At 40.5% G+C, this 26,774-nt stretch overlaps 1 protein-coding gene and 2 long non-coding RNA genes across 9 annotated transcripts in view; all 3 read left to right on the forward strand.

The window, feature by feature from the left end:
- LOC111249610 (roundabout homolog 3-like) overlaps positions 1 to 6,535 on the forward strand; it is a 60,142-nt gene extending 53,607 nt beyond the window's left edge. For all 3 annotated transcript variants that reach the window (XM_022803685.2, XM_022803677.2, XM_086985735.1), the window contains 5 exons: positions 114 to 392; positions 1,269 to 1,550; positions 1,837 to 2,021; positions 2,615 to 2,867; positions 4,613 to 6,535. In XM_022803685.2, coding sequence (XP_022659420.1) covers positions 114 to 392; positions 1,269 to 1,550; positions 1,837 to 2,021; positions 2,615 to 2,867; positions 4,613 to 4,695 — 1,082 coding nt within the window. In that variant the 3' untranslated portion in view covers positions 4,696 to 6,535. The remainder of the gene's footprint in view (positions 1 to 113; positions 393 to 1,268; positions 1,551 to 1,836; positions 2,022 to 2,614; positions 2,868 to 4,612) is intronic.
- A 10,055-nt stretch (positions 6,536 to 16,590) lies between these two features.
- Positions 16,591 to 20,644, forward strand: LOC111253621 (uncharacterized). Of its 2 annotated transcripts, XR_015329309.1 has the most exons (4): positions 18,507 to 18,810; positions 19,022 to 19,177; positions 19,852 to 20,161; positions 20,404 to 20,644. It is a non-coding gene; the product is annotated as an uncharacterized LOC111253621 (long non-coding RNA). The 2 variants fall into 2 exon arrangements; XR_002674735.2 differs by lacking the exons at positions 18,507 to 18,810; positions 19,022 to 19,177 and adding an exon at positions 16,591 to 16,997.
- A 178-nt stretch (positions 20,645 to 20,822) lies between these two features.
- On the forward strand, positions 20,823 to 26,528 carry LOC111253744 (uncharacterized). Of its 4 annotated transcripts, XR_002674784.2 has the most exons (5): positions 20,823 to 21,123; positions 23,655 to 23,708; positions 24,152 to 24,294; positions 24,616 to 24,791; positions 26,126 to 26,528. It is a non-coding gene; the product is annotated as an uncharacterized LOC111253744 (long non-coding RNA). The 4 variants fall into 4 exon arrangements; XR_002674783.2 differs by lacking the exon at positions 26,126 to 26,528 and having other exon boundaries at positions 24,616 to 26,105; XR_002674785.2 differs by lacking the exon at positions 26,126 to 26,528 and having other exon boundaries at positions 24,152 to 24,258; positions 24,616 to 26,105.
- The last annotated feature ends 246 nt before the right edge of the window (positions 26,529 to 26,774 follow it).

The following is a 26,774-nucleotide window of genomic DNA, read 5'->3' on the forward strand; positions in this document are numbered from 1 at the left end:
TTGAAGAGGGCCACTGCGCGCAGTATAATAGATGATTATCTTGTTATAAAATATTTCAGTTTACACAGCAAGTATTAATCAAATAACCACTACTTATCTATGTCTTCTTCTAGATCCTCCGTCGTTCGCAATCAGTCGGATACCTGCATTTGGGCAGCCACTCGTGGAGAAAAGCTTCGTATCGCTCGAGTGCATTATCGATGCCAATCCACCAGCGACTCCGCGCTGGTCAAGAGAAAACCTTCCGATCAATTCGACCGAGATAATTCGGCAGGGGGGCGGTTTTCTCAATTTTACATCTGTCGATCGGAGTGACTATGGCTGGTATCGTTGTACGACTCAGCACCCAATGGGCAGCTTTGAATCATTTGGTTACCTGCTCAGTGTACATTGTAAGTAACCTTTCCTTCTTGTGCGTACATATATCTGGACAGAGCATGAAGCACATTAACAAAAATAACCCCGCTGTTCATACGAGAATTGCCCCACCGACAGTTCTTCTTCCTTATTTAAATATTAAACGCAACTGGACAAGACTGCTCTGTAATCAATTATCTGAAGTTTTGCTAAAGGAAGACGGAGGCATAATATTGTCGTCGTTTTGAAAACATCGCCTAAGCCGAGGTTCGTTGTCTCCTGTCACTTTCATTTTTCAAGTGACGCGGGGCTGGGGTTGGCGGGCTGGCTGGCTGGCTGGCTGGCTGTCTGTCTGTTGCAGACGACCAGGCCAGAAGAACGCATTTTACCCAAGCGACGGCAAATGCGTTGTCCTTGGAATTGTTCTACTTGATGACTCTGGAACACTGAGTTCTTTTCTGAGCTGATAGACTTGTTTCACCTTATCGGAAAGGGTTTACAAAGAAAATTGCAATTTCGTTAAAATAGTGGCCTTCCAGAGAACAAAAAATTACATGCAAAATGACTCTAGAGTGCTTGAAATGAAAGGCTAGAAAAGCGCGCGTACGGAAACGCGTGAGGGTGGATGAAGCAAACTAAATAAGAGTCAGGGACGATTGATGACGAGCTTGGAAAAAGCATCAACTGATATATTTTTTTTAAATTTTATGTAAAATTAGTTGTAATCATTCATCACCCAATGGTTCAGATGGAATCTTTCTGGCTTTTATCATTTTTTTAATGAAAAATGTTTCACTTGAAAGAAGGAAACGATTCCATTGTTACGATATAGGATGGTACACATCGGTAACTGCAAATCGAATGGTATCAAAGTATTTATGTCTATGATTGCTTTGTTTTGTTGTGTTTAGACGGTCCGGAAATGATGGACGATACGCCGAAAAAAATCCACGCAGGTTTCGGCGAGCCAGTTCGGTTAGAATGTCATGCCAAGGGCAAGCCGTTGCCAACGTACTGCTGGTCTCGCCGCCAGCCAGGGGGCCGACTCGCTCAAGGACTAACGAGCGACTCGTCCCTTGTGCTTGATCCGGTCGTCTATCAGGACGCCGGCACGTATCAATGCAGTGCTTCCAATCAGCTTGATTGGAAACGACAGAGAAACGCTATTCGAGAAGTTCAGCTATCAATCACAGGTAGTTAAGTTAAAATGGAGATAGATTCTCATTGGAACAATGAGCATACAAACAAATTTTTTATGGAGGTCGTACGCCAAGTTTTACATTACATTTTGCATATGTACCATACACCCGTTGATAAAGACCTGCATCTAAGGGACGGAATTGCAGACTTTGTGCGCTTTTCCTGCTGTAGTCTGTTTTCGAATATTGTAGGGCTCGAATGATAGTCAGTCCTCGCAAAATACAATAGCAAAGTTTACGTTAGTCGACACCTTATTAAAGTGAGGGTTTTTCTATCCAGGACGTCCCGATGTCAGTGCGCTCAACTCATCATTGACGGGGGTGCTTGGGCGTAATCTGTGGATTACTGTGCATGTTTGCGCCAATCCTCAGCCATCTCGGTCGCACTGGCTACTAGACAGATTCGTGCTCAGTCCGGGCGACGATGTGAAGGCGCATCCACATTACATCGCGCATCCCTATAGAGTACGTATTACATTGAATTTGTTACATATTCAAGTTCAGATTGTCTTTTGAACTAGAAGCAATTTCGGCATTAGGAACGGACGATCCGGTTCAGCATTTGGTAAAATCTTATTTATAGAGTAAGAATAATAAGATTTTTTTCCTTTCTTTCGAAATTATCATATTTGAATAGGTTACAGCTCTTTACTGATAGAAAACTCCCAAGCGTTTATTGTCCGTTGGCCCAATTTGATGAAAACGTAGCCATGGGTAATTTTCTCTCGAGCGATTAAACGACAATATCTCTCTAGAAGACAGGTAACAGCGAACACTCAATAATTCCCAAAGGTACTGAAGGAAAGAATTTTAGCGGGTCTTATCGAGCTCTAATAAGAGCAACTTCTATCGGCTTTGCCTTTAAATAGTCCTTCCCACCAAGGTGTGCTTAGGCCATCGAGCAAATGCAAGCTAATCTATTTGATTTGGCAGGGAAAGGCATTTCATGTTTCATCAGCTGTCACTTAATTTTCTATTTATTTTAAGAGTTGATATTATATCAAATGTGCGTTCATGAAATTTTGTTTTTTAACCGCATTCGTTATTGTATTTTACAGACTGCGGAGACGCCGTTTTGCCGGTACGCTTCATTGGAAATTCCGCACATTCGATATGCTGATATGCGAGAGTTTCTGTTCGTGGCCCGCAACGAGCGGGGCATTGATGACGCCGTGATAAACGTAACGGTCGTCAAGAGTGCCTTCGGCTACCAGGACAACCTCATTCACACTCAGCACAATAGCAGAACCCTCCCTGGTCGTTCGGAAATGTCGCGGCCCGTTATGGCGAATACAGCAAGTGCCGGCAATGGTCAGTAAGCACGGGACGTACTTAGATAGTATACTATCGTTAAGAACGTACAATACTAATATACTGCGTCATCAGTTACAGTTATTGAGCAGGCTCAAGTGTTTTTACAGCCATCGTTGTGAAGCTGATATTCTAAATTGAGATCTGTCTACAGATAGGTGCTTTCGAGTCGAGGACATATTACTGGAAATTCATCCCGTACATCACTTGCTTAACCTAAGCCACAAATCCCACTCAGATCGAGAAGGTCACGGTGTGCCGAAGTGCATCATAGGATTTTAGCAACAAGGATCTATTCTACTTCGTTAAGCCTTAGTACCGATTTGCTTGTTAAATGTATCGTATAAATAGTAATAGTTGACGTTGTTGATTGTAAGCCATAACTAGCTATAATGTTCGTACCTATCAAGTTAAAAGTACTTAATTGTTTGCTGATTGATCCAGTACGTTTGATTATTTCACTGCTCCAGCTACGTACGATTTGGTTAATGTACTAATAAAAACTAAGACACTGAGTAAGAATCCTTCTTCTGAAGCGTCTCGCGTGTTCAGAGCGGCGAATCTATGCTATCAATAATAACCAGTAATCAATTTTACATCGTAGATACTTGATTGTATATTAACTAAACGAAGTAGGTCCTTCATTCGATGTATGCGTATCGTCTGTAATCCTCTGCCACTTGAATTTTATCGTACGAGAGTCTATGAAGTATCTGACGGAACTGCGACATTATGTTAAGATTTCTCGAAGAAGAAAAATATCGAGGGTTTGGAAAAATAGTAACCTATGGCAGCTATGTCTAGCGAGTGTACGAGATGACAGAATGCCAACTGTAACTCTTGCCTTTTCGCTAGCGTGATTCTTACTGGGCAACGTTAAACGTTGTTGCTCACTCAACTCTGCTCACTAATCTTGGCTGTTTACTGCAGAGTTTTTCTTCCCAATTTCCTCTAATTTTAATAGTCCGACAAAGCATACTTGATAACAAGCCGTACCAGTTAACGCCTACCGACAACAAGCATAAGCTATTGCACTTACATGGTTACTTAAGGTAATGGCCAGCCGGCTCAGTTATATCCATGAAGTGATGTGACCATTTGCATTTATCCATTCTCGTTACTAGTCACAATTCAGTACCAGGATGGGTCAGTGCTATAACGAGAGAGTGACGGGTCTCTATGTTCCTGTTCTTGATCTTTGTTCAAATCATGCGACAAGCAGTTCTCCATTTTTTTTTACTCTGTTTTAATTCGACCGAGGCGAACAGGTATAACATTTTTATATACACCAAACCTAAGTACAAACACTCATTTTCTTTGAGATAGGACGGCTTCCAAAGCTCAACTTTTTGTTACGCGCTTTCGCAGGAGGCCTTCCACGAGGCTTACTTTTCTTCCAGAATTTTTGAACCAACGGCTCTTCTAGTTCTAATAGAACTAGTCTAGCAGAACCTTGGCCTTATTCGGGTTCTATTCTGTAAGCTGTCCTTGCTGCTGTAGTTTCAAGAAGTGACTTATATTCGTAAACTGCTTGAATTTTCTGTTTTTTATTGTCTCCAAAAGCTCAAGTGACGATATCCTACTAAGTGGTCTCAGACTTTAAAGAGTGTATGTATATCACAAATACAAAAAAGATGTCGCCAAATGTCGAACCGTTCTAAAGCGCCATCTTAAAATATAAGATTAATTTTTGGACATTTCATCATATAAAGCTTAACTGATTCTTACATTCGAATTTATTCCAGGCGAGTCGATTCGAGGTGTGTCCGTCAGTTCAGTGCTTGTCGTAGTTTTGTCGAGCTTGTGGCTTACGATGAGACACTGTTAAGTAAGAAAATTAAAGACAAAAATTCAGTTGAACGCAAAGCATCGTCTCATGTAATATGTAAAAGTTGACTAAGAAGTAACGTCAAGTGACCCGTCAAATGAAACAAGTATGCATCTGATGCTTCAAGCGACAGAAGAACTGCCATCGTTACTATGTTATACGGTCGACAGTGAGGCCGTCGAGCCGCAATCTGATGCAGCGAGGTCCAGCAAGATCTAGTACGATTCACTTCAGCCGTTCGTTACAAGGTGCATACGACGGCGATGCAACGTTCACGTTTAGGTGAAAACGAGGAACTAGAAGGAAACTTTTAATGGGAGATACACAGTCTTTACTGAGTATTCTAGCCGGAACAACAAAACGGCAAGTGTCATGGCTACACCCGTAAACAACGACGACAAAATAGGAAAGAAGCAGGCCAAAACCACAGTAGTAATTAGACGACAATGGCGACGACATTTAAATGGGTAGAAAGGAATTGGGTGTCATTGTCGTCCTTGTGTGTCGCCATCCGAACAAATGACGACGGCAGCGGCGGCGGCGGCGGCGGCGGCAGCGGCAGCAGCAGCAGCAGCAGCAGGGGCTCTGGAATTTATCGAGAACGACCGAGACAAAAGTGGGACTGTTCTGTAGTAGGGAAGGTTGTGTTGTTGTCCTGATTGGGGACTTAGGAACAAAAAATGATAAAAAACAAATGCGACCTGTTGTTGTTTATGCTGATGATGCCCGTGATGGTGATGATTATAATGATTACGTGCATAGTCATGTGGAACATTTAAATGAAGTGGATCAACGCGACTAATATCAGTTTTTGGCTGGATGGCTGTATTCGTGTAGGCGACCTGTCAGCAGGCCGTGCTATGACTTTAGCCAACCCTGCTGCTGAAGCACTTTCTAGCAAACAATGCATATTATGATGATGGTAAAGATAAATAAACATATTGCCGTTAAATAATGAATTATGGATGATTACCTATTTAAGGCGAAGACATTGGGGGTTTGAGAGCGTTATCGCGGTTTGTTAGACATCAGCTAGACGCAGTGTTCAGTGGTTTGTGAAAGTGAGTTTGTTTGGCCTGAATAGATGCGAAAAAAAGAAAGAAAAAGGAGAGAGAAACAAAAAAATATATGCGTCATGAGAGAAAATAAAAGAACGATCATATTAGTTAGCTAAACAACAATATTGATGGTGTCGAAATGGCCACAAACTCGGTGTTCAAATGCTTGGTTTTATGCTAATGGAAAAGGTGCAGTTGATGCCTAGAAAATCGGATTGTGTAGATGTATAAGTAATACACGAAAGCCGAGTATAACGGACGGCTATAAGATGACTTGGGCAAAGTAGAAAATAACGGAATGCATAAAAAGTCAAGTCAAGGGCACACTAGCAGAAGTACCACTAGGACAGCGGGATAGAATGTCAGAGTGGGTCACGGGTCAACCCGGTGTCGAGTGTCGTCCATTGAGCACGTAGCTTTAGTTCGACGCAACAGCTGCCTTTGGACCGATCGCACGACGAGGGCCGATCACCTGTCTGACCGACAACCAGGAAAATGGCGACGACGAAAAAGAAGACGTTCTGAAGCAGCTTTGTGTACATATGTGTGTTGTAAATGTATGATATTATTTAGACTCATTGAAAAAGGGAAGAGAGATAGAGAGTGAAAGAAAAAAAAAACAGAAAAAATGAGGGACAGGAGAATGAAGAGAAGTCAAGAAGGATGAATTATACGGCGAAAAGGAAACAGTAAAAATGTAGAATGTGTCTATTGCATATGACAGAAAATTTGAGTGAATGACAAAAATAAATTATGGAAAAATAGATTGTTCTTATTTCTTATTGCCATATTGTACTTCTGGAGGGAGGAGGTATTAGGAGGTATATATGTTCGGGGTAACGGATCCGGTAAAATGACTAGTCACCGTCTCGCTGAGAAACATTCTTCGCCCATATAATAGCATGTGTCATAGTTTCATATGCTCAGTTTTTTATGGGAAATTTTCATATAAACTATTAGTTAATAATATCTGCTCGCTGTCATTAAAACAGAAATATTTTTTCGCAATGGTATCAAAATAGAGGCATCAGAGCCTTATCTAGTTGTGAGCTGGAAGTCTAGCATTATCTTCGGTTGATCACTCGAAACACGCGCGAAAATAGCCGAAGCTCGAATAAATACTTCGTTTGGGCCGCTTACCATAAATCTGTATCTACATTCTCATATTATGCTGGAAAAGCACATTTCGAGAGCCCGATACTTCTATGCTTGATTTTTTTCTAGTAAAGAGCAAGAAATCCCGTATTTGTCCAATACGAAAATATGCCCTCTGTTCGTAATGTAGAAGCACGAACAAGCGGAGGGCAACGCTTGACAAAAGCGTGAGGAGCAGTCTGCCTTCAAATCTATTTCGTTCATGCAAATTGGAACCGGATGGGTGGAAGTATGGAGCCTCGAACGAAGATAACTTTTGCTATTTCTGTTCTTTAAAACTACACGTAAAGAAAGCTCGTAACAACACATATAGCGGATAAATATTTGTACGTAAATTCTATTTACAGTATTTCGTCGGCTTTTTGAAAAAAAAAACCCTCATCTAGCATAAAACTGAATCAAGCTACTCTTTGTTTGAGCTTTATGCTATTTTATTATTTATTATAATACAGGTAGTACGAATTGATGCGAACCGTAGTTTTATACGGGTGAAAAAATCGTGCCGGGTGAGTATAGTGTAGTATTCCTTTCTCCATTATATTGAAAGGTTATATATCCGTGAAGATATATATATATATACGGAGAAGGTTTAATCCATAACAAACGAAAAGCTTAGAGTTATTCTGAGCTAGGAAGTGAGCACAATGCATATTAACATCGGATTCATCGGTTGATTTTTGCTGTGTGATAAAACTCTATAGCAAATCCTTATTTTTATAAGGCTAGAAACTAGAATACGACCTTGAAACCCAATGTGTGAATCTATATAACAGCTATTTATCACTTGTCAAGCAAATATTTCAACCTATTTTGTACGAGCCATCTTAGAAATATGAACTAGCTTTGTTCCATCGAGCAACAACTCTGTATTATTACCTCTGCACAGTAAATGGAGGTAGAGATTCAAGCACCCAGAAACAATTTCCCTGAGTCCATTGCTATTAAGATCGTAGAGCAACGATTCCCGGTAGTGGCTTCAGAAGAAAATCTGATAATGCAATTGCAGCAGAACTCTATACTGCTATCTTTAATCTAGTAACTGTTCGAAAAAAAGAAGAATAGAACATTTGAATAAACCGCCTGTATCGAGGACTCTTTCAAATCGTGTCTAATTTGATTCGTTATAATCATTTGATCCTCGATCACCTAAAGAACAGTATTTCAACGCTTATTCGAGGAAGCTGCTTGCTTAAGCCCGCCACGCGCATACATAAATACTTATCTTGTACGATAACAAATTAACTAATTATACCCTATGACGTGGACTGAAAGGCTGTAGCCATGCGGGACACTTATTAACCAGCAGAATCAGAACAAATCGAATTGTTTCATATCGACGATCGTTTACGCCCTGTACATTTACTCGTTCTTCGTTCAGTCCCACCGGTCACCTCGTCATTAGAGGCTGCTTTACGTGATAAACTCTTCATTTTCCTGTTATCTGAGAAAATTTTAATTTTTCCAAATTTTAATTTGCTTTTTTAGACAATCACGATCTAACTGTATAGCAAAAATATTCAGCTGATTACCAGTTTAGTTGAATGTTGCAACGAGTCCATCTTTATTTGGCGATCACACATATATAATGTATCAGTGCGTTCTAGCGAATCTCACTCACTTTACACTTCGGAATAACAATTCATTAATAAAATTTTCCTTAACTTATTACATCGAGATATGTTTATAGACTACTTGCGACATGAAGTTGTGTTAGTTGTCAGGATGGTATTTTTTAATCTTTGGACATGAGCTCTTAGACATTTTAGCCGCGAGTTTTTAAATTTTTCATCATAGAATCTTCTCATCGGGCCAAAACAACCAATTTCCAAGATATAATCAAAATTGTCAAGATCTCGTTTGCGATGGCCTGGACGAGTATAGCGAGCTGCGTCCGCATATATATATATATACATATGTATAGAGGCATTGTTTATTATATTTGTTATATGTGTATATTTTGTTATACGTGTTCTTGTCATTATCGCTACATTAGAAAAATGTGTCATTGAAATAAGATAAAAAGTGTAGGAAGAGTTGCGTTACTACTAATTTCACTGCTTATAGGCCTGCGCAATAGATTAGGACGTCGGAGGCAGCGGCAGGTATCATCGGCTAGTCACATGAGAGTCTGTTCGGCCTTGCTCATGTACTTCTGTCAGGCTTAACGCAGTATTGGTATTAGGTTTGTGCAATCAGCGAAGTCGAAATTTGTGTTATAGTTGCTAACTTTTCGAAAACCCGTAAGTTAAACTAGAAATTCGATTATTTCTAAGGTCATAGTCAATCTGCCGAGCAAACAGCTATAGAACTAACATATGAAATTGGCCTATGTAATTTTCTTTGAGGAAGTTATGATAGTACTGTGATAATGTAAAATAAGGGGTTCTTGTACGTGCCAGAAATGTGGTATAAAAGCAAAAAATATTTGTCCATGTTCGAGAAAATGGCGGCTATCCGAGTATTATAGAACTCTGGAGGTGTTAACGCAACAGCAGGATGTACGAAAGATCAAACGGTCAAATTAAATTATATACATATAGATTAAAACTACGTTAAGTTTTTGTTTAATGTGTCCTAGATTTAAGCCAAACGGTGTGATTTTCTTATACTTACAATTAACTAGTATAGAAAAAAAAATGATAATATTTGTCAGATAAAATATTCCAAGTCCCGACAAGGTGGAAGCGTCTAGGTAGGAGCAGTTAAAAACGTTCGCATGTGCCAACAACTTTAAAAATAATTAGCAGCAGCGATTTGTCCCTTGTAGTCATGGGTACAAGGAACGCTATAGCGTCGCCTTTGCTTCATGTTACCGTCATCTTCAAACTATGAAAAATACGGCCGAACGAAAACACCAGTTATCTTCGTTAGTGATCTTATTTTAGTTTTATATATATATATATATATATATATATATCTATTTCGAAATCTCGTTTGTATTTTAGAGCTACAATAGATTCACGTTAAGTCTCTTTTAATGACGTGTACAAAAGTTATCCTTCGACGTACCAATTAAATTGCTAGCAAAATTGAGTAAATGATACATAAATACTAAGCTTGAATAATAGAGGGCACCGGGGAAGCACAGCAACGGATGCCTGGCAGCTGCGACAACAAATCTGGCCAAATCTTTTTCATATCTGCGAGTTACCGCTGCACTATTGCGTGCACGATCAATTGTTTCAGTTTACACGTGCACGTCTTCAGTCAACACATACGACGGTAGCACCCGGCTACCACTTAAACCATTGATTGGAGCATTTGCGGGGTGACAAAGGCGCCAGGCTTACGAGCACAAAACCTCGATTTCAAGTCTGAGCTGAGACACGAACATTTTTCAAGCCATCTAAATCGTTAAATCCTAGTAAAATAAACTAGACCAGCGCGAGTATTATTACACACTCTATTAGTAATATATATATATATATATACTGGTCCCTATCATGCTACAAATAACACTGTTCTTTGCAGCTTAAAGACACTGAAGAGTTTCAGCCGCTACAGAAAATCGTGAAACTCAGCATTACGCTTTTTGCGGTGTATGTCGACTCAGCCCCACGAGCGTTATTACCTCAAGCTATTACTATCGCACGCACATAGCATGATATCGTCCAATGAGCCTTATACGGCTTACGTTCCCATATGGATACATTCTCTAAGGTCTAGCCAGCTTGGCGCATTTTAGAGAATCGCGACCTTTACATGCAAGCCACGCAGGAAACTGTACGCGTATTGTGCCTGCGGCGTTTTCGTCTGTGCACGTCATGGAGCTTCGACATTACCAATAATATTCGCCGCATCCTGGCAACTGACTCACTAAAATTATCTATCGAAGATCTCAGCCGTACGGGACAGTCAGCTCAAATGGTCGAAACGAAAGAGCCTACAAGCACAGACTTTCATTTCACGTCTTTGAGCAAATACAACCAACAAAGCTGAACGTCTACTGACGGGCGGAGATGCTAACGTTCTCCTGGATAGCGACAATAAAGAATTGCGCAGTGTATTCGACAAAGTTCTAAGCGCGGCATCGTGAAAAAGCAAAAATACGGAGTTGGTACCACGTAATCAGAAGTAACTCGTATGATGCATAGGTAGGTCAGAATTGATCGGAACCAATAGAGGCTCAGTTAGTCAAAGCAGATGCATCATATACATATAAATACAAGCAAACATATGTGCTAGTTATGGCAGTAGTGACAGATTGCCTGATACCAACTTCATGTGTACTTAAGTATTGTTATTTACGATTAGGAAGTTTCGTTTTTGCGTTCCAAAGCCTTGAACTTCACTGAGTTTCGGGATGTCTGTTCTAAGGACTTGAGTACCCATATTTCAAGATATGTTAACGCATGTCATACATAGCTAATCTATATCACATAACTCCTCTAAGGGCTCCAATTGGCTCGCTAAAGTGAGAACTATATAACTTGCTGGCCTGCTATATTTAGCTCAGCAATTATATTATTGGTTTCCATTAATTATATGGCTGAACGATTCTCCTATTAATTTCATTCATCGTGTTTTTTTTTTACAACACTTTACACAGACAAGTGATTTATATTTTACCATAAGCGTTGACAAGTTAATTCCTACTCCTATTTAATATCGGCCGTTTTCATTCTATCTTACGCTGTAGAATAGCGGAATCGTAGTGAATAAAATAATTCCGGCTGCCAGTTTCTATGTGAGACTCTCGAGACCTCACTTTTTTTTGCAAAATGTTCAGCTCCTCTGCAATCTGGACTTGGTAATAAAGGCCACTGATGCGTCGGCAAGCTCCCCGATAACGTATCTCATTTTCATTGATGAAAAAACGCCGAACCAATCGACAAACTACTGATAAAATCACCCATATATATCAATGCTTAGCTAGCGATATGTTTGTCAATGTAGTAACTAGCGTTGCCCCTCGAATAAAATTGGTTTCGGCTTTGCAGATCGAGGTGTGTTAAAGACGCCGATTTACATTACCGAGCAGTGGATCAGATCCTTAGAGGAGATTTTCCGCACCTTTCTGTGATTATCACGTTTTATTGCGTTTTTTTTTCTGATAAAACTGTTGAGCGGGAGTCCAACCTGTAGAAAACTGGACTAAGAAGAACAGAAATGCACTTTTTTTTTAAGGACGTAACAGAGGAGACGATACAGACGAAATCGCCTCGTGTATTATTATTTCCAAGGTAACCTTGAATAGGTAACCTTGAACCAACCAGGCAGATATCGCATAGGATCGCTTCGTGTATTGTAGCTTCACGGTATCCTTGAAGTTGGCATGGACTAAGTTGCATGGCATCAAGTTATTCGTCGTCGTATGCCTGGTCAGAGCGAGAGAAGCGGTTTTCAACTTCTTGCTGGAATATGTTGACACTGTCCACTGATGTTACGCATTGATTTGTTGACAGGAATCAAGCTAGGTCTTTGTTCGCTTAATAGATCTCAGCGAATATCACTTATTTTCATTTAACTTAAAAAAAAAAAAAACTTTCAGATAACGACTTCTGGCAACAAGAAAGTTTTAAATAATTAGCATGCCCGAAAGCAAGCTCAGTTTTTTAAACTGAATCTTTAACGTACTTACAGGATATCTCTTGGACAGAGAGCTCAGTCTCAGCGATATGAAAATTCCATTTAGATGCGTTTACTTTTCTCTAGTCTCATAATTAATCACAACGAAGACCATGAATTTTCCTAATTTGTTTAATGATCTACAAGGTAATCTGACAGAGGTAATCTTTATGTACAAGGTGCTTTAGCCGGAAAAATCCTGTTGACCGCTACTTGAGCTTGCAGCACAATGTTACGCACGTACCAATGCTAAGAAGCAACTATAACAAAATGATAGGCAGGTGATTATCACTCGTATGATGCAATTAGAAGTATTTAAGCTGATACTATTCTAACGAAAAGAAAATCACGTTTGGAGTTTTTCCCAGCTGCTGGCGTTTTAGCTCCGAAAAAGCCGTAGATTGTCTCAATGCATTGTCAGCGCCCTCTATTGACTACATTGTTCCAAGGAATGGCGTCGTTTGCTACACAACTCTATAAGCCGCTCGTAGACGATGCAATTTTTGCACTCGCAGGAAAGCACAGATGGTCCTGTGGATATGTGCTTCGCGTTTCAAGAGCACAGTCATGAATTGAGCTCAACCGTTATTATGGTCGAAAATAGCGTATGTTAGAATAAATCTGGAAAAATCAAAACTACCGAACTACAGGCATTACTGTCCTTTGTAGGGGTGTTGCAAAATCTCAAAAATAATAGGTTTGTTTTATCTCGTTCATTTACCTATTCTCGAAATGCATAGAATATTATTTTCTTGCTTCTAATTCATATTTTTTACGCGTGCAGTTATTATGATTATACATCGACCAAGCAAGAGAGGCAATCATGCCAAGATAGCATTGAACGTAGTGCTACTTTGGAAATTAAAATAAAATTGCGGAAAATTAGAGCGTAATACAATCGACTGAATTGACTATGATATGGTGTAGAGAAAAGCGGCCGTTAACTTCTTGTCGAAGGATTGCCCCTAGCAGTGCTTCAATGCATTTTCAGGAGCTGTTGTGATATTAGCAAGAGGAGATCGTTTTTAAAAATCTTTTCTGCGATTCAGAGGAAGCCAACTTTCAGTGGCTTCAGCTCGATTGAAAAATGTTCATTAGCAGATGAGATCACTAAAAGAACAATTTTCAGTGTCCACGAACTCAGCCCTTCATTTATATGCAGTTGACTTCAGATGTCTATAGCAGGGGGCCACGGCCATATCTAGCACATGTGGCCTATTTTCCATTCAAAACTACTGTGAGTGGTTCTGTTTCAATTTAGCCACAGCAATTCAGGTAATCTAATAACAGCTCTGGAGTACGGTTCAATATAAAGCCTAATCAATACAAGATCGAAAGACAGCATCACCCGAATTTTCGGAAGGGTGACATCCACGTCCACTCTCTTTCGCTTTCGCTCTTTCGTCTCCCTAACAGCCAATTCGGAGGGTAGTGCGATGTACACAGTTATACGGTGAATAGCGTACTGTGTGTTCTGCGGGTGTGCACTATGGCGCCACTTGGTGCTAAAATTCTTTCATTTCTCATTCCTTTTGGTTCCCATATTTTATTTCGGGGATGGGACAGCTGTATGCGGTGGACCGTCAGGGCTTCCCGCTGCAATGGTCCGTTTTCAGCTGACCTCGGTTAGAGCTCGTTTTTTGTTCTTTGCTGCTGCAGTGTCTTGTTCACCTTTCGACTACTACGCATAAGAGCAAATGCGGGCAAAATGTGATGAAATATCATTTATCGTTTTACAACTGCCTGAACTAGTGAAATATCTGAAAGCTACCAGCGAAATCCAGCCAGGAGGAGGCTCGTTAAGCTTTGCGAGGTCTGATCAAGTCGGATTTCGCTATTCAATGCTCTATGCACAGCATCAGATGGTAGAACTGGATCATTATGTATCCGTGTGCGTGCGTGCGTGCGTGCGCACGTATAATCGCCTAAGTAGAAGCGCTTTACAAGTAAAAATGCTCACAATTCCCCCATAGTTTTCGTCTGGAGCTATATAGGAACAGTGAGGCTATATAGCAATAGGAATGCCATAGAGAGTCGTATGCTTTAACAGGTTAGACAGTAGGTACGGGTCTGCACCCCACTGATATTGAGAACGTCAAGTCAGGTAGATTTGTAGTAAAATGGTCCCAAGCGTATTAACAGCAGTGAGAGCAGGTTGAACGTATTTTCAGTTCTGTTAAGCATAGCTTTCTTGGGCTCGACTAGTCCATACGAAGTTTTGCGGGGAATTCGCTCAAGCGTTTCCTGAAGTCATTTGTGGCTTGTAAGTCATGGCAAAAGCCGATCCCGTTAGAGAGCAAAAAACGTTCCTTTTTATGCAGCTTTTTTGATAGGCTAAACATAGCATTTTTTCTTTCCACGCATTTCGCTTGTTAAACTGTCATGTCGTATTTTTATCAACGCGACTGCTGGGCCGGGCCTGACACAGTTCCTGTTGCGTCCTTTTGTAACACAGCAGAACGAAGGCGCCAGAGATTCTGCCTGGTATCAGTAGACCCGTGGTAACGGAAACTGGAGCAAAGAAGCAAAGGTCGGAGTTAAATGAAACTTTCGATCCGAGTTAACACTAAAAGTAAGTGATGAATCCTTAGGCCTCCCTTGAGTCATCTATTTTTTTTCTCTTGAGATTCAGCAATCGATGTTTTGATGAGTATCGAGGGGGCGCTTTCTGGTTCATAACGAGAAGCCCATTTATTCAAACAATGATATGATAGCGAATCAGAACCACACACTGAGCGTCTGGAGTGCTTACTAAAGGTCGAGCCGGTATTCAGGCTGCTTGAGAAAGTTTGAGTTCTGCGGAAACCTGTTTAACTATAACTAAATTTACATTTCGAACCAGTAAAAAATGATCTGACTTTGCAGATGCGCCTTACCAATGTGTCTACTGCCAGTGCATACGTTAATAGATCATCTAAATAGTAGATAACTAGGTTCTTCGAAGTTTGTTAATCTGCGGTAACTTCTTTTCTGGAACTCGTCCTACCAAGTCATTCGAGTTAATAAGGCAAGGTTAAGGCTAAAAAAAAATAGCTTCAGTCAAATCCGCTCAACAATCACTCGCTACACAGGGATGGCCGTCCAGACGACGCGGTGGAGCTGCAGCGTGCGTCTTGTACGACCGACGATAAAATGCGTGGTCCTTAAAGTTGTCGTCCTGGATGAATCTGGAACATCGATTCGTTTTAAAGACTTGTTCCTTGCGTTGTGAACATGAGCCTGCTGGAACAAAGGGCGCCTCTTAAACTGTCAGCGCAAAGTTTTTTGGGAAATAGAAATTACTTGGAACACAACTGAAGAATACCTGAAAATGCCAGGAGTGCATGTAAAGGCGTTTCGAAATACGAGTGAATGAAAAATATGACTAGATTGGTAACCCAAGTTAGTGAGCTAGTTAGTAAAGAAACGCACTGAAAGAAAAAATCGTCTGAATTTTGAGAAGTTATAAGAACTTGTTTAACACATGCTTGTAATTGTTCGTGTACAATTCGATCACACATTTTACTTGCTTTCGATTGCAACAGTTTAAATGGTCCAGATACATTGAACAATAGAATTAAAGTGATCCATGCATATCTGTGTCAACCGTTTTTTTCAAAGTTCTATGACAAACGTAAGGCCTAACGAGCTGTAAGCGGAATCTGTGAGCGCAGTTGTCAAAGACGTGTTAGGACTTGTATGCTATCGAGACTTGAATAAGTACACGCTTACGATAATGCCCTTACAGAAGACGACGGTTTATTAAATTGGGCGATCTAAGCTATCCTAATAGACTTAGAAGAATTTTGAAATTAATTAGAGATTTCAAGCTAACCACGATATGCTCGCTAATCTAATCAGATCACGGGCCTTTGATACGACTCGCATCCCTAGTCCTCGTGATCGAAAGCTATATTATATATGACCAACAATGAAATCCTAAATACAACAGAATAATGAGTACGTACTGAATCGCCGACTATTAAAAACTATTAACTTTTTGTTTGGATCAATTTTTTCGTTCAATTACTAACCGGATGCCTGAGTATACAAAAATACTGTTATTTTTTTTGAAAATGTATTTTCTATATAAATCAACACTGTTGGACATATCGAAAGCTGTATCAGTGTGGTACTGGGCGATCTCGCCCGTACCGCATTTTAGCTTTCCCATCTCTCCGATTGGCTGTTTCGTTTCGAAGATGTTCGTGGACGCTTTGTTTTGCGACCGCGCATCGTTATATTGATCAGTGATTCTCACGGAAGTAGGCTAATGACTAAATGCTTGCTAGAACATTACCCAGATGCCAGTTCAAACAGGCTGCATAAAAATAGCTTATGCCGATGGTACAGATAAGGGATAGAGCCGAGGTTTCGTTTGGTTTCGTCTTCTGTGAGTGATTTGCAATAACTCCTTTTTTTCCTAATGAGTAAGAGGGGACAAGTAGAAAACTCGATACGATGCCTTCGACCATGCTGCAGTATATTAAATCCTATAATTTGTCACTACAGCCGGCCAAAGGATTTTAGAGGACATTGCATGTAAGTGGACAAGCAGCAATACATATATTAGTAGATTGGCGTAATTTCTTTTTACCAATAGGTAATCGTTAGGTGCTTTAAGACGCTTATTAGAACGAAAAGGTCGATTCTATCTGCCCGATTCTGTTTTTTTTTCGTAATTCATACTCGGAAATTTTACTATCTTGGGTAATATTGAGCCCAGCTTCTTTTATTGGTTTATTGCGTCGTTTAATTATTTTTCATTCAACCCAAGTTGAGCAAATCCTATGCCTTCAAAAAATGTGCGCGCATGGTTTTCTCTTTCATATTTAAAAATTGAATACAACGACCAATTTGAGCGTAGGTAGAATAATCTCTTCTTCTATTGATAACAACGAAGGCCCTACTGAACACTCTCTTCGGCTTATGCCATTTTCGAAAGCAGCTAGAACCGGGAAAACATTTTTCCATTTGACCAAGCGACGTGATGCGGATCTGCATTCATATGCTATATTGCAGCATAATGCGGTGTTCCACCCTTGACGTCTTTTCTTTTGAAGAAGGTACAAGCGTACCCCGTATTTGTATCAGACCGGGTAACGTGCATTCGTATCGTTACGTGAAACTAAGGAAAGCCGGTGTGCAACACTTGAGGCATAAGCGTAGATGGTGGCCGTCTTTTGTTCTCCATTGATGTATACTAGAAAGGGCTCAATGGCGTACGGCTGAATGGGGTCGTGTGTAACCTTAAATGAACACCGATCCCTTCTTGTCGGCTGAAACACCTAAGAGTTGTAGATGGGAATGCGTACCTGATACACAGCTGAATGTCGGTCGGATGTCTGTGTCATGCAGATCATCTATGGGTAATGTACCGGGTGACGTAAAAAATCTGTTAGAAGGTTGAAAAAAATCTCAAAGATTTGAAAGTTTTTATGTTTTTTTCTTCGTACTCTCATTTTTCTCACGTTTCGTTCTTTAGGAAATGTGAACTTAAGATTAATAAAACGCTGCGGAAGGAACACCAGATCTAGGCTATCGAATAATTGGAATAATATATATTATCCGGGTAGCGGCTGCTTATATGGTCACTGAGTCATAACGACCAGCTGATAACTACGTAACCAAAACGGCCGGTGAACGGGCCTGATCCAGTTATGTCGGACAAATTGTGTGGTTTACCTGTAGCCAAGCAACCGATCGCTATTCGATGCATCAGTTTGCGAAGTTTATACGTATAGCAAATTGTTTAGGTCATATTTGTTGAGAGCTTTATACGTACTAGATATGTTTGGTGAGTCGTAGCCTCTTATTCTAGCCGACCTTGCTAGCTAACAATTCGGGTATTGATTTGCTATATCCATCTTCCATCGATCAATTACGGTGGTCGTTTAAAGGAGCCTTTGAGCGCAATGCTTCAATCCAACGGCTAGGTAATAGTGCTGATTTTACTGAAAAATTTGGATCGACGTATGTGTGCAGGTATGCCAATATCTGCGATCGATATATATATGCATATATTCCAAAGAAGTTGGGACGTTGTAGATTTTTGGCACCTGCCACTGCAAGAAGGACAACAGTATGAAAAAAGCCAGTACAAGTGTGCCTATTCTAATTGGCTAATAATAGAGTAGATATTAGTTGTCGTCAGGCGCTCCCTGTCGTTAGTAGTACTTGTGCTAACAATTTTTTACCAATACCATGGCAACAGTGACTACACACAATCGATTTGGCTAGGCTCGTCAAAGACAAAGAGCTACAATAGACTAACTGGGCTACTAGAAACGTGGATCTATGTATGCGTACGTAGTGACCTGAGTTAGTTTCATTGGAACTTGTAAATCGCACAAATGTGAGTGAACTTGATCAGTGTCAAGTGCTTTCCAGAGAGTTGCCAAATTTGTTTTTAACGCTATTTTTATCGTTCTTTATCTGGAAAACTTAGGAATTAAGTTGCTTTTATTATTTGGCAAACTTTGCTGATTCCAGCTTTTTGTGGATGACCAGATGATTCTTTTAGCTAGTAGTTTCTAAGTGGAGATACGATATTGATCTTATTATAGGAATAAAACTTGCTCTCAAGTAAGTGGAGCAGCTTTCATGCTTAGGAAAGCCCGCGCTTCGCTTATGCAACTGCTGTTCAGTCAGCCTATGAAATAACTTTTCACTGGATATTGATGAAGCCGTTACCGATCATAAAGTCATGCGGTGCCTTAAAGGTGCGATTGAAAAATCTACTCTATAAGCATGTGTCTACCAAGTAACCGAAGAGAATTCTTTTTTAACGAACCTATTATAAAGTTATGTTTTTTTTTTTTCGTTTTTTTTTTGCTAGCTAGCATTCTGTTTTCAAGCAAGCAGAGTCATAGTTTTGTCATCAAAGATACCTGATATAAAAATGTTTTATTTATTACTTACCCAGTAGTGCAAGCTTATCGGAGAGGTATGGTGATTTTCGAGATGTTGATACGCGGGAACTTTCAAAATATGAAGGATCTAATATAAAACAGCACTGCGCTTTAAATTAGGTTGACTTTCAATATAGAATTTACATGAAGTCACATTTTGATTCGATATTTGAGTGTTAGGTTTATAAGAGGGATGGCCCTCTCCATAGGAGACCCTAAAAAAAAAATGTGACTGGCCATACGGCCTACGACACTTCCGTGATACTATAAGCAATTTCAAATATCGTATTATCTATTTGGGTTTTCAGTCGAATGCGATTGTAATACCACTCATATTGACTTTCGGGTCTTTTAAGCCGCGCAGGAAAAGTACTATCATTGGAAAAAGATGCTCTCACACGTTCTTTTTCATACAGAGCCTACATCTCGGGGTTATTACTAGATTATTGAAAGACTCATTTTTTAGTATTTTGGTAATCTTGCAGGAAAATGAAGAGCGATTAGTTTGCCGGTCAAACGTTCCCTCCCGAGAGTGGGCATCGTCTATTTGCATTGATACTTCCTTTGGATATACAAGTACCGTAATTGGCGTTCAAAAGTTCGGCTACTCAGGTACATTACGGCTTCTCTACGTGCACTGCACAATACATAAATCGTAACTCAAAGGTTAAACAAGAAGCGTTCACCGAAAGAAACAGGGCCGTCGGTGCTTCCGATTGTTTCCTGAAAACGATCGAAGGACTCAAAAGGTCGTCAGCCAAGGGACAGAAGGTTTATCGAAGACCTCAGTAAAGGGTAACCAATCTGATTAAATGGCTGCTGAAGCAAACGTTTATGAGACGACAGCTTACATTGCAAGCGTATTAAAACGTATTCTTTAATTTCAAGCCGAGTTAATACCCGTTAATAAATCATGTCATACTGTCTAGAAAAAAGTACGATTACTTGCAATAGTCTTAGGACTAATAAACTTATTTAATTATATTCGATAACCAAACACACGTAATTTATGCAATTGGTGTTCAACTAACTTGCAGATGAGCTTTGAGCGTTATGCGATTGTTGTGCCCAAAAACGTGAGAGCGTGGTAAATGTCTGTTCGCCAAAAGGGTTTCACACTCGACAGAGAGAAACGCGGGGTAATACGCGTTATTGATGGCCATCGTGAAGCATTACTGACAGTGTTCCAGAATTTTGTCTTTTTAAAATATTTCGAGCGTTTAAAACGAGGGCAAATGTTTCATTGTGGAATAGTTAGGTCATTGTTTAATAAAATTCATTTTTTGCTTTCATAGAGTAACTCGAGTTCCACAACTTTCATAAGTACCACTTCGTTTACCTTTAAACAATGTTATATCGATTATAAATCGATTACAGAAATGGCTTAGAGGCAGCGCCGAAGTTTATAGTACGCTAACGCAATGAATGATATTGAATTTCTCAGAAAGACAACAAAGTTTTCAACATTTGCTCACTGTATGACCCGCTACGGTCGTGGTCTGCTGGTATATCCGCTTTATGATTTAACAGAAATAGACAAAACGCGTCGAGAGAAAAAGTTCGAAGATCATTGTTACCGATAGCCATCGCCGCTCGACACGCCAAAATTAGAAAACAGGCTGACTGTCGAGCCGTTGTCGAGATTTAATTCACTCAGGGTCATGATTGTGTCGATGCGGTAGTTGTGTTGATTCGGATAGCGCAGGACACGGATATATAATCAAGCAACGCGCTGGATTGATTCGACTACTCCAAAGGTTCCAATGTTACCTCAAACTTTCATATTGCCGGTATTACATCAATGATTCTCTCCTGTCTCTGTGATACGCTAACATGCGTTGCATCCGTTTAATGAAAATGAGGCGCAGTACGAGTCCTTCACGTGTTTGATAGCCAGTTGAAGCATAAACTATAAATAATTTTTGTTATTCATTCATATTGAGTAGACGTGTCGGCGTGTCGTTGGCCACCACCAGCTACCCCTAATCATTTTTAACCACGGCTTTCAACCAGTAGGGTACATCGTGAAAACGGCCTAATATAGGAACGCCCAAGGTAGCTACCCTTGATCGAACAAGTGAGAGCAATGGTAGCTACCTTGGGCGATTTGCGCCAGGCATCATGCGCTACACGTGTTTTTAAGAGTAAATTTCGTGATATCAAAGGCTAGCACTTTATTTAGATAAGTGTTTAACCATAGCTTAGCGAACCTGAATGAGTAATCGTAAACTCCCCTTGTTACTGATGCTAGCCAAAACACGCGTAACTTTGAATGGATGTCATGGCTTCCAGACCAACTTGCTAAGAGTTTCAAAAGCCGAAAGCTGTGACGTACTTATGACGAGGGGGTCCAAAAAAACACCTTATTTATTATTAAGCAATTGAGATTTATTATGTAGTACAGTACAGTGTCGTTATGTGGAAGGACATGAAAGATCTGCCCGAATATCTCCACGGTCCATACGTTGAATTGGTGCGTCTGACGGCTAGTGTGCACAATACCGACAAAATAAGCAAAACATGCTTCTCAAAACAGATAGAAAAGTTCACGTAAGTAATGATCACAATGGATTCAGCTAGGAGTATAAATCATCCGTTCGAAGTTTGGCTGCTATATATCATATAAGTTAAGCTATCTATGAGACAAAGCTAACAGCACAATTGCCGCATATGACACGTAGCCTTAATCTGCGCTTGACCTAATAGGAGTATTAATACCTAAAAAGATGGTACTATCCAATTCCTAAACGGTTGTTTTTAAGCAGGCTTTTTAATGGGAATGGTGCTAACATACTAGGTACGAAGAGCGTTTTAGAACGTACCACACGGCATGATCAGGGCCTCTGTGTTTATAAGGAGCCATTCAACACACATTCTTTATGCTGACAAATCTGCTCACTTATTATCCCGGTGATGGCTATTTAGACTACACTCAAATTGTCGATTCTCCTGACCTGAGGATTATGTTCAGCCAAGTTTCAGACGCGCCGCCGTTTTCAGGCACACAGCACGTTGCGGCTCTATGCCACAATTTAAATGGCCCCCTTAAGCTTAACCCTGCCAGAAACAATTGACGTTTGCTGCCAGGCAAGGCTCTTCGACTATGGCTAACTACACGCTTTTCGCCACAGCTACAGTTTCTGTATCATCAGGAGACCCACACAGTTCGCTTAGCGGGAAACATAAGAGGTACATCGACCCCAAGCACCAAGAAGCTGCCAGGCTGCGTGAGGGCTTGCGAGAAGCGGCGCCTCGGCAATGGAAATGGCAGTATAGAATCGCTTCGCACTGCCCCGAGGAAGGATGCCCGCTGTTATGTATAATGGAGGAACATACCGAGAATAACAACAAAGGTCCATTTACGAAAGCTCTCTCCTGTCTTCTTGGCGTTTAGGGGGTGCTTTTGGCAGTTCCCTTATTGAACGGTTGACAAAGTTCTGGATAGCGGGCATATGGCCGAGCGATACAAGCATCATGTGGGCAGGTTTCGCCTCGTCTGCTCTGTAATGGCTAGTCGCTACGCTATACAAAAATCCATTGAACAAACGGGATGGGTGCCAATGGGGACATGTGTCGACATTCGGCGATTTTGGTCAGCCGATGGTGAGGCAATGACAATGAATGCGTCGCCCTCCTTTTGTGAGAAATGTGGACATCACAGCCATCAAGGTCCGTCGCGTCGTTTCTCGGTCGAACCTAGACCTCGCATACCTTATATTCCGGCTTCCACTCGACAGGGGCTTCGGTCGAGTGGTAAAATTGCAATGTACATGAAGATCTCTATCTAAAAGCAACACCTGATAAATGTTTAATGAACCTTCACAATGAACAAAACGAAAACTATATATGTTGTAAACTAAGATAAGTAATACAGGTACATACGTGAGCATTAGTTAAGAAAGACACGTCGATTTTTTAAGCCTGTGAGTTTTTAGAACACAGAAGCATATTTTTTACCTTTTAAATGCTTACTTTTTGCAAAACTATTGAAATTTAGTAATGGCCTTGAAGAGACTTATTAATATGACCAACATGCGACGAAAGCAACAAAAAGCGTATAATACAAAAAGAGTATAAAGCTTCTCTTTCTTGCGCATTACTATCACTTATTCGGAAGCATTTGATATCATTTGCTCAATGATCTGTAGTAATCATTTTCTCTAGATCATACCTAACAATTACGATCCAGGTTAGCAGGTCTGATAGGGTCGTTCTAAGTGGATGCCCACATTTATTTTGCTCATGCAGGCCACTAATGCGCCCCCAATTTGTCGTTGTCATATTACAGTATAAGCGAGTACTGGCTATGTGACACAAGTCACGCGGAAAGACAACGTGACATGTAAATATGTGCTAGCGAATTTTCTTATTTCGGTTGTCAACAAAATGGTAGGTTGGCTGACTGGGTCGCGGAATTCCTGCCAAGGACAGATGGCGCGTCAGTGACCATTCTTGATAAATTCCGTGTGCTCGCTGTCATGTTCAAGACCTGTTCTATTTACACTACCTCCCAACCCAGTTTAAGCCCGGCACCATTGCTTGCTTCGCCTCTTGACAAGGATAGTGAAAAAGTGAAGTTTAACAGCTCCACTTTGATTTCTCTGCCTTTATGTCTCTGTGTAGACTGACAACATTTTTAAGTAGAAATGGCTGCAGCCATAGTGAAGAAGTCCCTGGCAATGCGGCTCGGCCAGTTTGTAGGACGTGGAAGTCACAAGGACAGGAAGTAAACCTCAAAACGGTTTGGGTACTCGAGCTAACGTAGCAATACATTGTGAATTCCAGTTGAGTGCGGTTCGTTGTCTTCTTCGTTGGCCTGCCACCGCGTCACGTAGCACATGGGAGAAGGGAGCGCCGCTCCAGGGTGATGTGAAGCCTTCTGCAGAAGAGCGGTTGTACTGCCTTTCGATTCTCGAAAGGCTTGTTGTGTATGAGTGTGCTCTTGTCTGAGTACTGCTCAGAGTTACCGAAGCTTTCAACAATAGCCAGCAATATATCATGTTTAATGGGGATGGTCTTTTTCAGCGATACGTTTCTACATGTTTGCGTGCGGTAGACCTATAAAGGTTATAACGGGGAAAATTAATAATAATAAATTTCGAAGAGCCGCAGCCTACACTGGAAGAAATTATCGAATAATAAGAGAATAAAAATAGCTAGTTTATTATTGATATCAGGAGCGAACTTCCGGTTTTATCGCTCATAACCCATAACAATCGAATTTGACGTGCTTAATTATTCCTTTCCAGGACATGCTCCATCCTTCTACACATATATACCAAGTAATGCAAAACCTGGCACCTTACGCTTTTCCCGTTTTACGTCCGGTATCGCCGTTAGGCATTCCATTAGACGCGTGACTCCCAGCACGAAACGAAGTCTGTCCGTGCCCGGGCTCGAACCCAGGCGACAACATGTCCTTAAGGTCAGCAGGCAAGGGCATCATCCACTGACCTATCACCAGGACCAAGTTTAACCTAAAGCCAGTTTAGACCTGTTCAACTTAAATTTGAATTCACTGTAATTGGTCTATCAGACGTTTCGTGTCACTGCCTTGTCGGTATTTCTGTGCTTCGTTATAGTTTTTTCTGTCGCTCTGTTTCAACGGGTCTACTGAATAGTTATTCTATCATAAGTCTTCCTGATCGCGCTGAATTCCGTTATGCTGTTTCAGTTGTTCATTTACAATGAAAAAAAAAAAATACTTTAGTCCCAAGTCGTAATCCTGTAATGATAATAAATCCTGTGGCAAAAAGCCTGTAGTGATTGTGCCGCGTCCCTAATGCTGTCGAGCCATCACCGCACCACCGTACCGTCGTTATTTTTTCTACTTGTTTGCTGTGTCAAAGTGAAGCTTGCCTTGATTCTTATTTGCCTACGCAATTATTAGAATGCTTGAGAAACGAACCTGTATTTGCGCTTAAATGTATTACAAATTCTCAAAAACCGCTCAAAAAGGTAATGTCTAGCTCGGCTATGCCCGTGGTAGAATTCTTGTCTTACTAAGAGCCAGGATAATTCTTCTCAATTATAGAATGTTTGCCGTTACCGTGTTTCTTCTTAGCGCCTAGAGAAATTACAAACCTAGCAACGCGTTTCGAAATATGGGCCGAACCGATAGGCGTCATATGCATGCATATACCTTCATACATATGGGACGAGCTTTTGGAATCAGTTGGCTATATGAAATAAGTAATAGAATCAGTATAATTAATTTTATTTATAAATTCCTTTGATTTCACTTCCGGATACGCAGTTAAACAAACGCTTCAAACGCGCTATGTATTAGAGTAAGGCTGGTTCGCGCAAAAGACACAAGTTTGCTTACGTTTGTTATCCTTTACAATAGTTTTTAAATATTTTCGAGGTCATATTGTTAGATCAACGAGCGCAACGGAATTCAAGGAATACATCGAGTACCAGATAGAAATAAAATGCTCTTAGACGCTTTCGCGTGAAAAGCCCTATCTTTGCCTTCGGGGTGCTTATGCCGTTGCTCAACATAGTTGGGTCAGATTTTGGCAAAGGCATCAAAAGACAATAAATATAACCGAAATTGACAAAACATTGACGTAATATGTTTTGCATGAAAAACATTGATATATAAGTACTATATGCAGAATCTCACTTAGAACTTACTCTATGCGGCCCTTGAACGTGTACAGTCTATTCAAAGATAACAGCCCCAATGACTTGCTGTCTTAAGAATTGCTTGGGTTTCTCTGATTCGATTCGTAATAAATGATTCCTATTTTGCAGTACATGACTATACACAGTATCGGCAGTTCTGAAACATTTCAGTAAAGGCCTGTGACGACGCTATCACCTACGAGCTCCAGAAAGCAAATGACAGCCCAAATTCAGGTATCATAGAGTGCTGCGACCACCGCAGTGTTTAACGGTAACAAAATGCCGCTGAAAATGGAAATGCCTTTTTACAGTCTACAACATATACTATCTACGAAAGCAAGATATTGCCGTCAGCAAACACGACAGAAGACTATGTTCTAGTTTGCGAAATTAGAAGTACATTAATTGAACGGAGACATTACCATGACCAAGGCCAAAGGCAGGAAAAAGTTTTTCCCTATCTGATACCATCGAATACCAAGTTTTATCAAAACCGCCGAACTTCTCTGTGTTGTCATTTTGTATTGGTTTATTCTGGGCGACTTACTGGTTTGGTATAAATCAACTTCTCAAATATTTTATAGGAACACAAATTTGACTTACTGCTTTCTTTATAGGGTTCTTTGTTCGCAATAACGGTTTATATTGTGTTTCCTCGACATCATAAATGAGTTTTCTTCGTAAAGGTCGAAATTTTCCTTGACGTACGCCATCCATCGTTAGAGCTGTAACTTGGTACTAAGGTAGCACTCCAGTACAATAAATATGACATGTCGTT

The sequence above is a fragment of the Varroa destructor genome, unplaced genomic scaffold (assembly GCF_002443255.2).
Source record: "Varroa destructor unplaced genomic scaffold, Vdes_3.0 BEIS01000001.1, whole genome shotgun sequence".
In the NCBI taxonomy this organism is placed as follows: Eukaryota; Metazoa; Arthropoda; class Arachnida; order Mesostigmata; family Varroidae; genus Varroa; species Varroa destructor.